This window comes from Ambystoma mexicanum, chromosome 6q, assembly GCF_040938575.1.
Source record: "Ambystoma mexicanum isolate Mex_15411 chromosome 6q, UKY_AmexF1_1, whole genome shotgun sequence".
Classification (NCBI taxonomy): Eukaryota; Metazoa; Chordata; class Amphibia; order Caudata; family Ambystomatidae; genus Ambystoma; species Ambystoma mexicanum.
In genome coordinates, this window is record NC_090937.1 from 279,758,816 (window position 1) to 279,773,382 (window position 14,567).

Below are 14,567 nucleotides of genomic sequence, written 5' to 3' on the forward strand. Positions count from 1 at the left end.
GTGCAGGGTGCTCTTGTGTGCATTCCAGTTGACTATTCTATTTCTAGATGGTTTCTACTAGATCTAGTTGCTCACCAATGGGTGCCTATACATCTGAATTGCTGTCAAGAAATGTCCAGGGATTAGTTTATTTTATCATGTGAATTCTATTATTAAAACCCATGTTCTGGTTACAATAGCAACCATTTCTTAGCTGTCAAAAGGAAGATGTACGAGCAGGACCTACTCGCAGCACGTCACAGATAAAGTCACGCAGAAAGATAAAGAGCATTTGAGGTGTTCCTACATGTATGGCACTTGATTGCGTGCATCATGGGAGCCTTTGTTGAGGTGAGAGAAAAGTAAGCCACTGGCACAATTCTCTGATTCCGTTACTGTGGGTTACCGAGGAAGCCGTTCTAGGCCTCAGATTATGCAAGGTGTTCTAAAATGCACAGCGGTGAAGCTGGCAAGTTAAGAGGTTCTCAATTTGTTGTCATTTCAGTGCAGTCCTGTCACTGTTTGCCATTTTCCCCCTAAGGGAAAGAAGGATTTAAGGAGCGATGGAAAAGAGAGAAAGTACATGGCAAGGGTGATTTCTTAATGCATTAACAGGGAGTGAAGAGGCCCTTTGATAGTCTGCTCATCGATAAGGACGCCCTAATGTGCAGAAATAAGAGGGCAAGGGACTCCACGTGATCAGTCACATGAGTGCTGAGATGTTTCAGCTTTGCAGCAACTGAAGGGGCTGCAGGGGATGGCCAAAGGTGGCAAAGACAAGATATTGGGGGAGCCTCTGCCATCAGCCCTCTGGGGACCTTGTCCACAGACCAGCCACTAGGTATGCAATAGTCAACTGGAGAATCCAGGAAGTGGTGTAATTATCATATAATCAATCACATGAGCACCTAGATGTAATATCTTGATCTTCCACTCTGTGGTGAAGGTCTTACTCAATGATAAAAGATGAATGTCTTCCCAACTCATCTTTGATGGATGGGTTCATGTTGGTTCTGTTTTGTGGAATCTCAAAGTAACCTACCAAATCACAAGATTTGCTTTATTTCTTTCGGTGTTTGCCGTGTAGAATGTGTTTTCATAGGCTTATGTCATTTTCGATGTAGTTTTTCAAGTAATTACTTCTTTAAATTGTGGTTGCTCAATTGGCAACGGGTGTCGGAAACGAGTTCACTAATGAACAGAAGAACAACTCTAAGGAAGAAACAGGATAACAATGGTTGCAGTGGTCGGATTGTAGCACTGGTACAGGGAGACCGAGTAAAGACGTTGCATGTACATTTAATGAAATAGCAAATGGATTCAAAGAAAAAAAACAAGCAGTATTCTTTTGGCAACTTCTTAACACATATACTTTAAATAAGTGTAGGAGAGCATCTACAGGTTGGATATATCGACTTTGCTCAGCCAAATAGGAGCACATATCCTGTACATTTGTGGTGTGGCTAGGTGATAATTGCTTCTGCATGGTTGGGCCAAGCTGAAGGCCCTTGGTACTCACTTGCTTCCTCCCTGGCAGCCTCTGCCTATCTCCCCCGTACCTCCACCGGTCCAGTCCTGAACTGCCCTGGTGACCCTCTCAGGCGACACACACTTTCTCACTACGAGTAGGTTGCCTTAGCAATTCCACACTGCAGGACAGGGACTGCCTCTTTTTTTTTTTTTTTTTTTTTTTTTACATTTGCACAGTTTTTTGAGACATTTGAAGCCTTAATGGAGCTTTGGCACTCTATTCAAGTAGCACTGATGACCATTAGGTGATATTAGCCGTCCTTAACAGCCTTTGCTTCACTTGGTCCATTAAGTCAGGCTTCCGGGCACCCAATGGCAGATATTGCCCTTGGCCTCAGGTGCTAATGCTCAATTATTGCCCACATGTGGGTCCCAATTGAATCAAGGACCATTACCAGTTGTACCACTCACAGTGAGTACCAAGATTCCGCCTTCAAGCTACGGAGTTTGGAGAAGGGGCGGAGTCCGAGGACGCAGGGTTTAGAGGGGGCCGGGCTGGCAGTTGACCACTGACCAAAGGAAATGTCCAAAATAATAGTTTAAAATGGAGCAATTTCTTTCATGCTGCTTCTTTTCCAAACTCCGCACTATATATAAATTCCACTTTAAACCACCCAAAATATGATATCATTACCACTTGAAATGGAGATATCATATATGTTTTATGGTGTCCTGCTGTGTATACTTAGGGGGGCGGAGCCAGAAGACCGCTCATGGCACCAATGTGCTGCTCTGCCCCCCTACTCCATATCGTAGCGGGCGCTTCTTTTTTTTTAAAAAAAAATATTTTTTAAACAATCCAGTGCAGAGCGCTAATGGCATGCGTTGCTTGGGGCTGACTCTGGCTGGATCCCGAGATCCGACTCCACATCTGGTGCCAGATCTCAGATCTGGCGAGAGCCGGCCCAATCACCAGCGCTGTAAGCTACACAATGTACGGAGCTGATTGTGACCATTGAGGGATACTCTCGATTTTCTTGACCATCGATCAAGGGTCTTGCAAGTAAATACTAATAATTTGTGTCTGCCTTTCAAATAAGATGATTGGCTCCCCCAGTCTCAATTTTGCAATCCTGGTGCTAATTTTATTTGACAGTTTAGTTATCCAAAAATGTTGCAACATTAGAATCTGAATCCACCTTAATCATGGCATGTAATCCCTACCTCACCAGTCTGCAAAGTTCCATATCCTTTGGATGGCATAAATAAAGTACAATTGGTTCATATTTACAAACTCCAAACATTTTATAATACACTTTGTGAAATGTTATGAAAATAGCAGATTATTTATGTACAGATGCATTTGGATTGAGTGTTATTAATTGTTTTAATTGTTAATTTGGTAAATTGGAGAAGAAAGACTGTCCTTTACCTTTTAAATTTAAGTGAAAGTTTTAGACTGTTTATCAATATAACTGTGCAGTTGCAGGCTTCTCTGGGTTTCCATTGATCCTTGGGGGCTATTGGTGAAAAATAAACGTTTACAGTAATTGCATTTTACTTGAATAATTCATTAAATGTGTTCATCTTGCTGACTAGCGGTCACTATTCCTTATTTAACCAAGGTTGACCATGACCGTCACTTACGTTAATCCATATCCATTTAAAAGTACAGATACATCTTTATCCAGGTTTAATCCTCTCAGAGCTTTTGTGCAGTCTCATAATCCATTTGCTTTAAAGGGGGTTTTTAATGTATTTGACTGCAGTCTGAACGCGTTGTTTCATTAAGGCCACAGAATGTCAGTACCGAAGTGTCATTGTTTGGTTCCTTTTGGAAATGCACTGAAATTACATAGGAGTTCAAAGTAATCGTTTTGTCAAAATGAAATCCAAAACATTGCCCTGAGGCTCCTCCTTGGTTACATTTCAAGATGTATGCTGATGCACGTTGAGAAAGTTACATATATTTTAGGAGCATATATGATGTTCATTATTTGCATTGACCTCAGGCCTCATAAGATTTCCATTGGCTTCTCCAGGTATGGAAACAACACTCGGAGCTACGCCGTGAGAGTTGGAGACTACCACACCCTCGTTCCTGAAGAATATGAGGAGGACATTGGAGTGGAGCAGATTGCGATCCACAAGGAGTACCGTCCGGATGGCAGCGACTATGACATTGCACTGGTCAGGCTGCAAGGACCAGAAGAGCAGTGCACAAGGTTCAGCTCCCACGTCTTGCCAGCCTGTTTGCCCCTCAAGAGAGAAAGACCACAGAAAACGGCACCAAACTGTTACATAACAGGGTGGGGTGACACAGGTGAGCTACTCATTGGGTTTCCTGTAGCCCAACCAGAATGAAAGGAACACGCAACAGCATGCTTACTTAATCAGTCAAAGTTCTATTTGTCCAAGGCAGCTCCAAATGAGTGAGATGATATTTACAGCAGAATTATTGTGGAGTAATCATATTGGGGATCAAAGGCAATTCCTGGTGTCTCGTGCACATCTTTACTATGCAAATGCTATGTTTTTATAAAGACCATGCCTTGGCTTACGAAAGAACAGCTGCTTCTACAAACATCATATTCAGAGTAAGGACATGAGAAATCATTTAAACATTAATCTTTGTATAATGTGGTTTCTGTAAACAAAATGCACTTTTCTTGAATAGGTATGATATAGATGATTCAAATTAACATTTTGTTTCTTAACCTTGCAAAACTGGGAGGTTTAAGGTCATAAAGATAGTAGACCGATCCATCTGTTTCAGACTGATGTTCCTTGAAACAGTGTTTTCTTTAAGGCCTGTCACAAAGTCAAGTGGACTCCAAAACGAAGGCGACCCATGTATATATTCCACCAAGCGGTTTATTGGGGTTTTTAACACAAAAATTGGCCAACGCAAACAGGGGAAGAGAGACGCATACATTCAAACAATGTTCTTTTATCCCACTGCCCCTTTACTCCAGCACATTCCCTTTGGGTATTTCCCCAGCCTCACACACAGTCTCTTGGCAAGGGTTTGTTTAGACATGTGGTGTCCTGTAGTGTGACTGGTTTGGCCCTGTGGCACAGGATAGGTAGTGTTCTGGAGATAGACCAAGCACCACTGCTCAAGTTCTGTTACAATAGCGTCCATTGCATCTATCAAAGATGACATTTGCCATGAGGGAATCTATGTGTTGGGATTGGTACTATGGATCTGCTCTTACCTTATCCTGGCCGTCAGTCCCTATGTACTTTCCTCCTCATCAAATCAATCCTTACTTGCTCCTGGAGACGTGTCTCTCCAGGCCACTGACTCTTGGGCTATCTGTCGCCTAACCTCCTCGACACCCTGCCATGTGCTCAATTCTCCTCCACACTCTCCAGACAATGGTTGGATGGCCGTTTTCACACTGTGTTGCTGACCTTATGCCTCAAATGACCTCCTCATGCTCTACTTCCCCGTCTGTCTACATATTCTTCCTTCCTCTTGCAATGTCCTCTGTCTGTAGGGATGCCCACCTCCGGCCCACTCTGCACTCACCTCTCCTCCTTATCCTTATTGCTGTTATCCTCTAACCTCATCTTCCTCCCTTGCTCCTGGAGGCTCTCCTCCAACCACTGACCTCTCCCTTCCTGCTTGATGTTCTCCAACCTCTTCGCCTTCCCTTCTCCTCACTCCTTCTCCTCATCCCCCTGCAGATTTAGATCACTTTCCATCTCCACCTGCTTCTGCACATTGGTCTCTCCATGCCTGCTCACTCCACTGTTCCAAACACCCCCACTCTCTAAAGCTTTCTCCGCCCAGTATTTATAAACATGATCCTACACCGACCCAGGATGGATTATGATCCATGGCCTGCACTTGTGTAGAAACTCCAAGATGGAGGATTCTTTGCCACATAACCAATCCCCAGATCTATCTTGGATTTTCTACTCACCCAATGGAGCGTGGATACATTGCTTGGGTCTGAGTAATCCTTCGCAGGGACTCCAGATCCTGCTTGCAGGCTGCAAGATTAACACTTTTGCAGATCCAGGTTGATAGTTCTTCACTTTTCTTTCTTTATCGTGGGCCTTTATAATGGTGGGCTGTGGCAGTGACCTCTCCCTGACATGCAAACAGATTTAAGGGGCCAGCAGTTGCCGATGGGTCCGCATGACTGCAAAGATGATGGCTGCCTTCCACATGGGCTGTTTCAGGGGGTTGGCAGTGGTAATAGATCTCACGTGGTTGACTCCTGTTCCAGTCCCCAGGTGTTGTGATGGCACCATGAGATACTCTCCAAATCAGGTAGTGAGTGGTAGGACCCGCCCCACTGCTTAACCCCCCAGGCAACAAGTGGCTGGTCATTTAATATATCCATATCTTTTGACAGGTGTCAGGATAATGTACACAAAACCATTCCATTTGGGGATCAACAGTCTCATTATTTCCTCAGGTGTGTGGCAGAGGTGGTGGGTATGTCTTCCTTGCCATAACCAAATCATGGTTACACAAGGCCGCAGGACGGTCAATCATGCTAGCCATCCCAGAAGGATACACTATCCTCAGACAAGACAGAGATAGCTCCCGAGGCGGTGGAATAGCTATCATATCTAGAGAAAGTCTATCTCTAAGACCAGTAGCCCCACATGACCTGCAATCTTGTGAATCCCTTTCTATCAAGCTACCACTAAAGAACTCCCAATCACTCACTATGCATGTACTCTACAGACCCCCTGGTCCTATTGGCACTTTTGAAGAGGACCTGCATAATTTAATTGCTAGTAATCTGAAACACACCTCCCAAGTATTGGTGCTTGGTGATTTTAACTTAGGCCTGAATGATCCCTCGGATAAACAGGTTGTGCAAATAGCAAACTCCTTTAATGCATTAGGACTAACACAAAAGTTGAACGCTCCCACCCATACCAAGGGTAGAACCTTGGACTGGGTAGCCGACCACAATTGCACAGCCACCATTACCTCTATTTCTCCCCTCTCTTGGACCAACCATTTCCTCGTGTCCTTGACACTCTCCACTACCAGACAAAAACTCATAGCTCCCCAAGAAGCGCCACCATGTCTAACCAGGTTAAAAAAGAATATAACAGTGGACAGTGTGATCCCTAATATCCTACCCACCCTAAATTCTCTGCCAGACAACCTTGACCCAAGCACTATGGTGCAAGAATACAATAAGATCATGCTTGCCACCTTGGACAAAGTCGCCCCCCTCAAACTGAGAGCTAGTAAAGCTAAACTACACCTCAACAAGTGGTTCACTCCACAGTTAAAGGACTTACGACTATTAAAAAGAAAATGTGAAACTGACTGGCGCCTCTGCCCCTCCCATGAGAACAAAAAGAAGCTACCGTCCACTGCGTCTCTCTATAAAAAAGAAATCTGCCAGGCAAAAGGAAACTCCTACAATGAACGGATAGCCAATTCCAACTCTAGTATGAAACAATTATTCACAATCCTCAAATAACTAGAGTCCCCTATCTCTCCACTCGATATCTGCATCAAAGATAAGAACTGGTGCTCACAGATACAACAAGCACTAACCAACAAAATCAACACTCTCCAAACCAAAATAAAAAACAAGAAAGACTCTCTGAACTTATCTCAACCAACTAACTACCACTCTCTACCTAATGTAAATATCTCTGACCCAAATACCACATTCTGCTTCACTAAAACAACAATCCTTGAAGTTGACAAAAACATCCTTTCTCTCAAACCGTCCAATTGCAAAGGAGATATCTGCCCAGCGCACATCATAAAAGAGGCTGCAAGAGACCTCTCCCCCTTCATCTCCAAAGTGATTAATACCTCCTTTGCCTCGGCCACCGTCCCGGCCAACCTCAAACAATCATGGATGCTCCCGCTTCTCAAAAAGCAAACATTAGACCCCCTTATCGCTACCAATTACCGCCCTATCATAACGGTACCATTTTTACTTAATATCTTAGACAAAATTGCATACTTACAGATCCAGAAACACCTTGAACAACACAAACTCCTAGGGGTCCGACAGTCAGGATTCCGACCACTACATGGGACGGGGACTGCACTGATAGACCTGAAGATGCAGATCGATGAGCTGAGAGATCAAGGGAAAACAGTATTATTGCTGCTACTAGATCTCTCAGCTGCATTCGAGCTGGTCGATCATAAGGTCCTCTGTAGGCATCTAGATACTGCAGCCCATTTCTCCACAGGCGCTGTTAAGTGGATAGAATCTTTCTTGAGTGACAGAACTAGCAGAGTATTCTCACCCTCTGCAGCTGCGGATCCTACCCCTATCATGTGTGGGGTCCCTCAGGGTTCCTGTGTGACCCCCACCCTCTACAATATATTCACCAAGCCACTGTTGGATGATCTGGACCTTCTGGGTGTCACCTACACCAACTACACTGATGACACTCAGATTCTCCTCCCTCTTTCTGGGGATCATGGTAGGGACCTGGCGTTGGTGAATAGAATCTATCTCATCATTCATGCATGGATGGCCACTCACGGCCTATGCCTGAATGATGACAAGACAGAGCTGATAATTCTCGGCTCCCCTTCCAACATTTCCAAACTAGGGCACGAATATGCCTCCTTCACCATTGACGGTAATAACACCATCGTCTCCAAGGAGGTACAAACTCTGGGTTTCTACCTTGATGCAACAATGTCCTTTACCAAACAACTAAATTCTCTGGCGTCCACCACAGCCTACACTTGTAAGCTGATCAGAGCAGGTAGGCCATTCCTCTCTAATGATAGCTGCCTTATACTGGCCAGAGCATTAATTTTATCAAGACTAGACTACTGCAACGCCCTCTACAGCAGTGCTAACAAAACCATTATCCAAAAACTACAAAACAATGCCATTAGAGCTGCATTAGGCATTAACAAAAGAGTGCACATCTCGGCTATCAGACGTCATCACAAATGGTTATCTACCCATAACAAAATACAACTAAAAATTGCCTCCTTGACACACAAAGCACTACACAATGTGGCACTGAGCTACATAATTGACAGAATATCTAGAAGAACTTCCAACAGACCCTCTGGACCATTAACACTAACTGTCTGGTAGTACTCGGATTAAAATCCTCCAAGATTGGCGGCAACATCTTCCCTGTGAAGGCCGCCAAACTTTGGAATTCCCTGCCACACCAGTTGAGAGCCGACCTCCCCTACTCTTTCTTCAGAAAGAACCTCATCACTCACCTCAACTTGACTGAGAATTATCTCTCCTCTGAAACTGTGGTACGTTAGTACGACCTGTTAGTTTGTAAATTTGTAAATTGCGTACATCCTTAGCCACCAAGATGTAAATAACTTTGCCCGTTTGCGTAACTTACGTTTTGTATATTGTACTATTTCTTGTGTAATGTGACTTTTCATTTATTGTAACATTTGTAAACCTTGATATCCTTCTGCGCCCTGCTACTCTTGGGTCTGGTGCGCCTTATAAATGCAATAAACAAACAAACAAACAAATAAACAAACAAAGGGTGCTGGGTGCCACCACAAACTGCATTATGCCAGGCCTAGGGTGGTGTGGACGGGATCCCTTGGCTGGCCTCCCCATGGTCAAGGGCTCACCACATGGCATCACTAAGAGAATACAACTGGTGCAGATAGTAATAATGCTGCAGTGTCATTCGGGCATCTTGTCCCTCTAAGAACTTGAAAACATGCAACATTGTGAAAGCGCTTCCCTGTTCACATTGAAAAAGCATTCTTCTTCCAATGTTCTCATCATGCTTCCAAATTGCAGCAAAGACGTAAGACAAGCTCTGCGGTTAGCCATAGTGAAAGAGCAGACCAAAAGCTGTCAGTCAGTATGGATGCCTAGGCCGCAGATAGAAAATAGGATGGCAGACAAGTTTTTTATATGCTCAGCCCTCACGTCATCGTCGCCCTACAAACCTGCAGTCCAACAATCAGACCTACAGAGGGATTAGTACACGTAAAGGCATTCAATTACAGGATGACAAATCCAGGGGCGCGATCAGGGCCCTTTATAAACCAGAGAGGCCAAAGGAGTTGGGTGCATGTTTTGTAGGAGATAGAGGTGTAGAGGCAATTGGAGACAAGGAACTGGAGAAGCAGAGAGAAGGGAGGGTACTGGAGTTAAGCGAGAAGTTAAGAATGAGATGGTGAGCAAAGCAAGGAAGAAGGGATAAATAACTGATCAGGAGGTTGAGATAATAGCTGAGGAGGAGGTGGGGAGAAGAGCTGAGGAAGAGGCGGAGTGAAGAGCTGAGGTGGCGAGAACAGCTATGAGGAGGTGGAGAGAAGGGTTCCTGATGAGGAGGTGGAGAGAAGAGTCTATGATGAGGAGGTGAAGAGAAGAGTCACTGAGGAGGAGGCGGAGAAAGAGTCACTGAGCATAAGGCGGGTGAAGAGTCACTAGGAGGTGGAGAGAAGAACTGATGAAGAGATGTAGAAAAAAGCTGAGGATGAAGTAGAGAGAAGAGCTGAGGAGGTGTTGAGAAGAGTTTAGAAGGAGGGAGAGAAAAGGGGGAGGTGGTAAGAGTAGGCAAGGACGTTACACCTGCACCCTAGTTTACAAGTTGTGTGGGATGGAAGGAAGGAGGTAGAGGAGGTTCGATAGGAGGTTTCCTTTAGCAAGGTGACCCAAAAGGGATTAGCTGGAGTTCCTTTGGCTACTCGCGACATGGAGACAAGCATGTGGCGTGGCAACTGGGAAGAAAGTAATGCTCAGCTGATGGAGAATAAGACCAGGCCCCAGGGCAGAGTAGCACTCAGCGCCTATAGAACAGCATGTGAAGTCTATGGGCCTCATTACGACCCTGGCGGTACGGGGTAAACGGCGCTGTAAACGGTGCCGGCGCCGTTTACCCCGTACCGCCTCATTACGAGGTCCCCTCGCGGGACCCAGGAAGCAACGCCTGGTCAAACCAGGCGTGCTTACCGGGTCCCGCGAGGGGAAGAGGGAGCAAACAACGGGCCAACTAGTAATGGCCCGTTGTTTGCTCCCTCTCCCATTCAGCCCTATGGGGGCTGAAATGTGAATGGGGAAGGACCGGGTCCGGGTCCTTGGAGGGAGGAATTACCGGGCCTTCCGAACTCGGAATGGCCCGGTTATTCCTCATTCTGAGGACCCGGACACGATTTCGGCGGCAGCCATGCCGCCAAACTCGTAATGAGGGTCCATTGTGTTGGTCTTCTATCTGGCGGAAGCTTTGGGAACTGTTTTGACATCAGCCTCAAGCCACCTCCCAAGAGAAAAAGAGATGTGAAGACTTAACAGTGATATTAGAGAGATGAAGCTCTGGGGAGGGGAGATGTAAACCTGCTGCTCTTTCTGTTTCGAACTTAATCACGTACACCATTCATAGACAACATATTTCAGAAACAATGTCAGTCTGACGGCTGCTTCTTGATCAATGTTCACTTAGTGGCAGGTGACAAAAAAGTATTTTGTTTAAAATATAAAATGATGCATAGGATTTCCCCTTTTAGGAATCTATTTTACAATATGTGGTCCAGATCTAATAACTTGCAGGGCCAGCACTACACAAAGACGACACTTTACAAGGGAGCTGCCTTTGCAGTGATTGCACCACTGCGTCTGAAAATATGCATTGGCACTGCAAGTTGCAAAGTGTGAGAGTGGCATTACTGGGGCTCATTATGGTGGAGGGTGAAACACCTGTGATGATTATGATGCCATGCCTGAAAGGTTTCAAGTGGCTTGTGTTATCAGCAACCTGTCCCTGTTTGGTGCTGGTGCTGGTGTGGGCGTCACAGTGGCTAGAGATCTATTGCAGGTCACCCGCTTAATGATATTGATGATGTTGATTATTGGGAGGTGGGAATGCTTAGCTGAGTTACTTATCACCTCAGTTAAGTCCGGTTTGGAAATTGTTTATGGTCAAAATCATTGTGTGATCCTCAAATATGAGGAAACATGTTGACATTTGATGGGCAGTAATGGAGTCCAAGCACAGACCAGCTGTGAGCCACTTGATGTAGGAAACCAGGTAAGCTTTATTTACATATTTACATTACAGGGTTCCTGCTGCTTTTAGCTATATACATGGACAGAGAGAAATGGACATACCCAGTCCAGGCTCAACTGACACTCTAAGAGCACTCACACACAGCAACACTCGCCAACATTTCACGGAGCTGCCAATCACTCCAAGCACAAACATTCTCAGTTCATTTATAGATGGCCAGCAGGGACAGGACAACATGAACGCATCATAACCGGCCTCCAATGGATTGAACGTATTCAGCTGACCTCTGTACAATCCAAGCTAGTAGGATGTTCTGAATGTGAGAAGCCACCCAAGGAGAGGCTTGGGGCTTAGTTATGCCAGTTGCAGAACATTTCTGTGAACAGTGGCGTAAAAGGGCCAGATAATTCCCCCCTGACCCTCTGCAGCTATTCACAGGAAACAAAGTGTCATTGGCAGCTGTTCTTGTTGTTTGTGTTAAACAGAACACATTTCTACTCGGTATTCAGCTAGCAAGAGGCATCAATCATCTAAAGTACACTCTGAGGAGCTGTATATGTACTGGCCTTCTAGAGGGGCATGTCAACAATGAGCGCTCCCTGTTGTAGTATGACCCACTTCAATGTGACTCATTTACCCAACCCCAGACAGATGAATAGCAACATCTTGCGCCCTGGACATGCAACAGGTTTCTTTATTTTACTACGAATCTCAAGGGAGACATTTGTAGGAAACCAACCGTGAAAGGACAGCTTCGAAAGAAGGAAAGACTAGAAGAAAGGAGGGCAAGTGTTCTAGAAATGGCGGTGTGCCCTGAGGGAAGATTGGGGGTAAAGTCTTGTGCATCTCCAAATGTTATCCATATTAGAGCTCATTAGACAGAACATTAAACTCTGTATTTGCACCCGGGGAACGGGGCTAAGCCAATCAGGTGGCTGGAACAGCGGGCGAGAATAGACATTCTCCGCAAGCTGTCCCAGACACCCGAGGCCCTTCACCAGGTGGCGCCATTTTAATTTTTTTTGTTAATGTGGGGAGACAACAGGGAGCCTCTCCTTTTTGCCTCCTCCAAAATCCCCCGATACCCCACCCCCTGCTTCCATCCCCATTTACCTGGGTAACCACAGCTCTGTGCTCTGGTCGCGGCGCTCCTCCCATCTCCCGGCCGCCACCATAGTCATGGAAAAGGAACGTAGACCATTTACCATATGGTGTCGGCCATCTTTTTTCATTCAGGAGATCGGCTGTACAAGCAGCGTGAATCTCCGGCAAAATAATGAAAGCCATTTGCACCCCAGATGAACCCCGGGGTGCAAATGGCTTTCATGCCCGCCCAGGAGGGCGGACATGGCCGGTAAAGGCCCACAATCCAAGCTGAGGTCCCCGCTTCGCTCGGGCCTGACTTAGCTCGGGCTGGCAGGCCCTTACTGGGCATGTCCTCCCTCCTGAGCGGGCATGAATGCCACAATAAGCACAGGGCGGATTTGGTGGAGTTCTTACATAGCAAGCTATCCTAGTGTCATTTGCAAGTAACAGGCTTGGCTCTGGGTAAAACTGACTCAGACTTTCATACTTTAGCAGTCAATGAAATAAGGGGCATTAAAGGGAGTAATTGATATTTCATCAAGCTCCACCGGACGTGGCACTGCCGTAGAGTCAATCACGTGTCTTGAGTGCCAGAGCACGCCTTTCATATATTGATGGTCAATAAGGTGTGAAATATTTGTAAATGGAGACTTGGTGGACAGGTGCTATATGCCTTCACTGGCACTGCTACAGAATTTGTTATTCTTAACAAATGTGATTTAAATGAAGGTGTGGTGACGCGGTATTTGGAGTAAAATATGGTCTTTCATACTGTTAGGGAGATTTTTGCACAACCCTTTGGTGAGGGCTGTGTAATCATCTAACCAAATGGTAGAACAGTGGGTCTCCCAAAGGGAAAAACAGCTTCTGCAGTGGCAGCTGCAGCAAAGCAGTCAGACTTAACTTCAGGAGGGGGGAAGGCTAGCAAGGAGTTACACAATAAATCCCAATAGATACCACAAAAGCATGCAGCACACTAGTGTACTGAAAACTGTACACTTTATTTATAAGGTTTCACATCAAATATTTACCATAGGACAAGTGCTCATGTTGCATATAACACATAATAGACAATAGTGTAGAAAAAAAAACAGTAAATGGCCAGTTGAGGCCGAACTCACTCTTTGCCCTAAAAAGTGTGCCCCAGACCTGGTGTCAGACACAGTACAAATAGGCTTCCAGAGGCAAGTTAAATTCTGTGCCCTTACACAATATGACAGGCAGTAATTACCATCATGTTCAGGATCCAAGGGTACAACACCAAACTTAAGTAAAGGTTTTAAAGACTATAAATACAAATATGTTATGTAAAGCACATGCTCACAACACAAGAATAGCACTTAGAAGTACAACACAATGGCACAGATTGTACAACGCAGTCAGGAGGGCTACCAATGTCTACAATATAGTTTAGGAAAACAGTCCCTAAGCCTAGAAGGGCATATTACAGTAGCACTACTGTAAGTATTATTATTCTTAGACCAGAATGCAATAAACAGATTTAAAAAAATACCTAATAAAGCAGGGAGTGTCTCTAAAAATGTAGGGTGAAGAACTCCAAGGAACCAACTAGTGCCCTATAAGAATTCCAGAGTCCAAGGAAGTGCCTTCCAGTGTCACTTTTAGGAGTTTTAAAGTTGAAGAAAGTACCTCAATAGCAAACAGGACATAGAGCCTCATTCTGAATTTGACGGTAATTGGGTGGTAATTCTGCTGAATTACTGCCAAAATTGGTTACCGTTACCACTACTTAGTCCCGTGAATCTACCACAGGATTACAGGTCCATAGGACTCCTTGGTTTTTTTGGACGGAATTACCACTTGCGGTAACTTTGCTGTGGTACTACCACTGATTTTTGTTGCTTTTAAAGTGGAGGATTTACCTCCAGCATAATGCTGGAGGTAAATCCTCCAGCTACGTGGGGGTAGAGTCAAAGGCTTCCCAAGCCAATAGCGTGACAGGAGGTCGCTATAGCCTTGCAAAAGGAGCTAGATAACTGCTAACTCAGAACAAAGAATCACCGTGGATGAATAAAACATTATAAATTTATTAAACAGGAAGA

At 45.0% G+C, this 14,567-nt stretch overlaps 1 protein-coding gene across 1 annotated transcript in view; it reads left to right on the forward strand.

Moving 5' to 3' along the window:
* PRSS12 (serine protease 12) overlaps window positions 1-14,567 on the forward strand; it is a 742,297-nt gene that overhangs the window by 674,671 nt on the left and 53,059 nt on the right. The window contains exon 12 of the mRNA XM_069630755.1: window positions 3,492-3,772. Coding sequence (XP_069486856.1) covers window positions 3,492-3,772 — 281 coding nt within the window. The remainder of the gene's footprint in view (window positions 1-3,491; window positions 3,773-14,567) is intronic.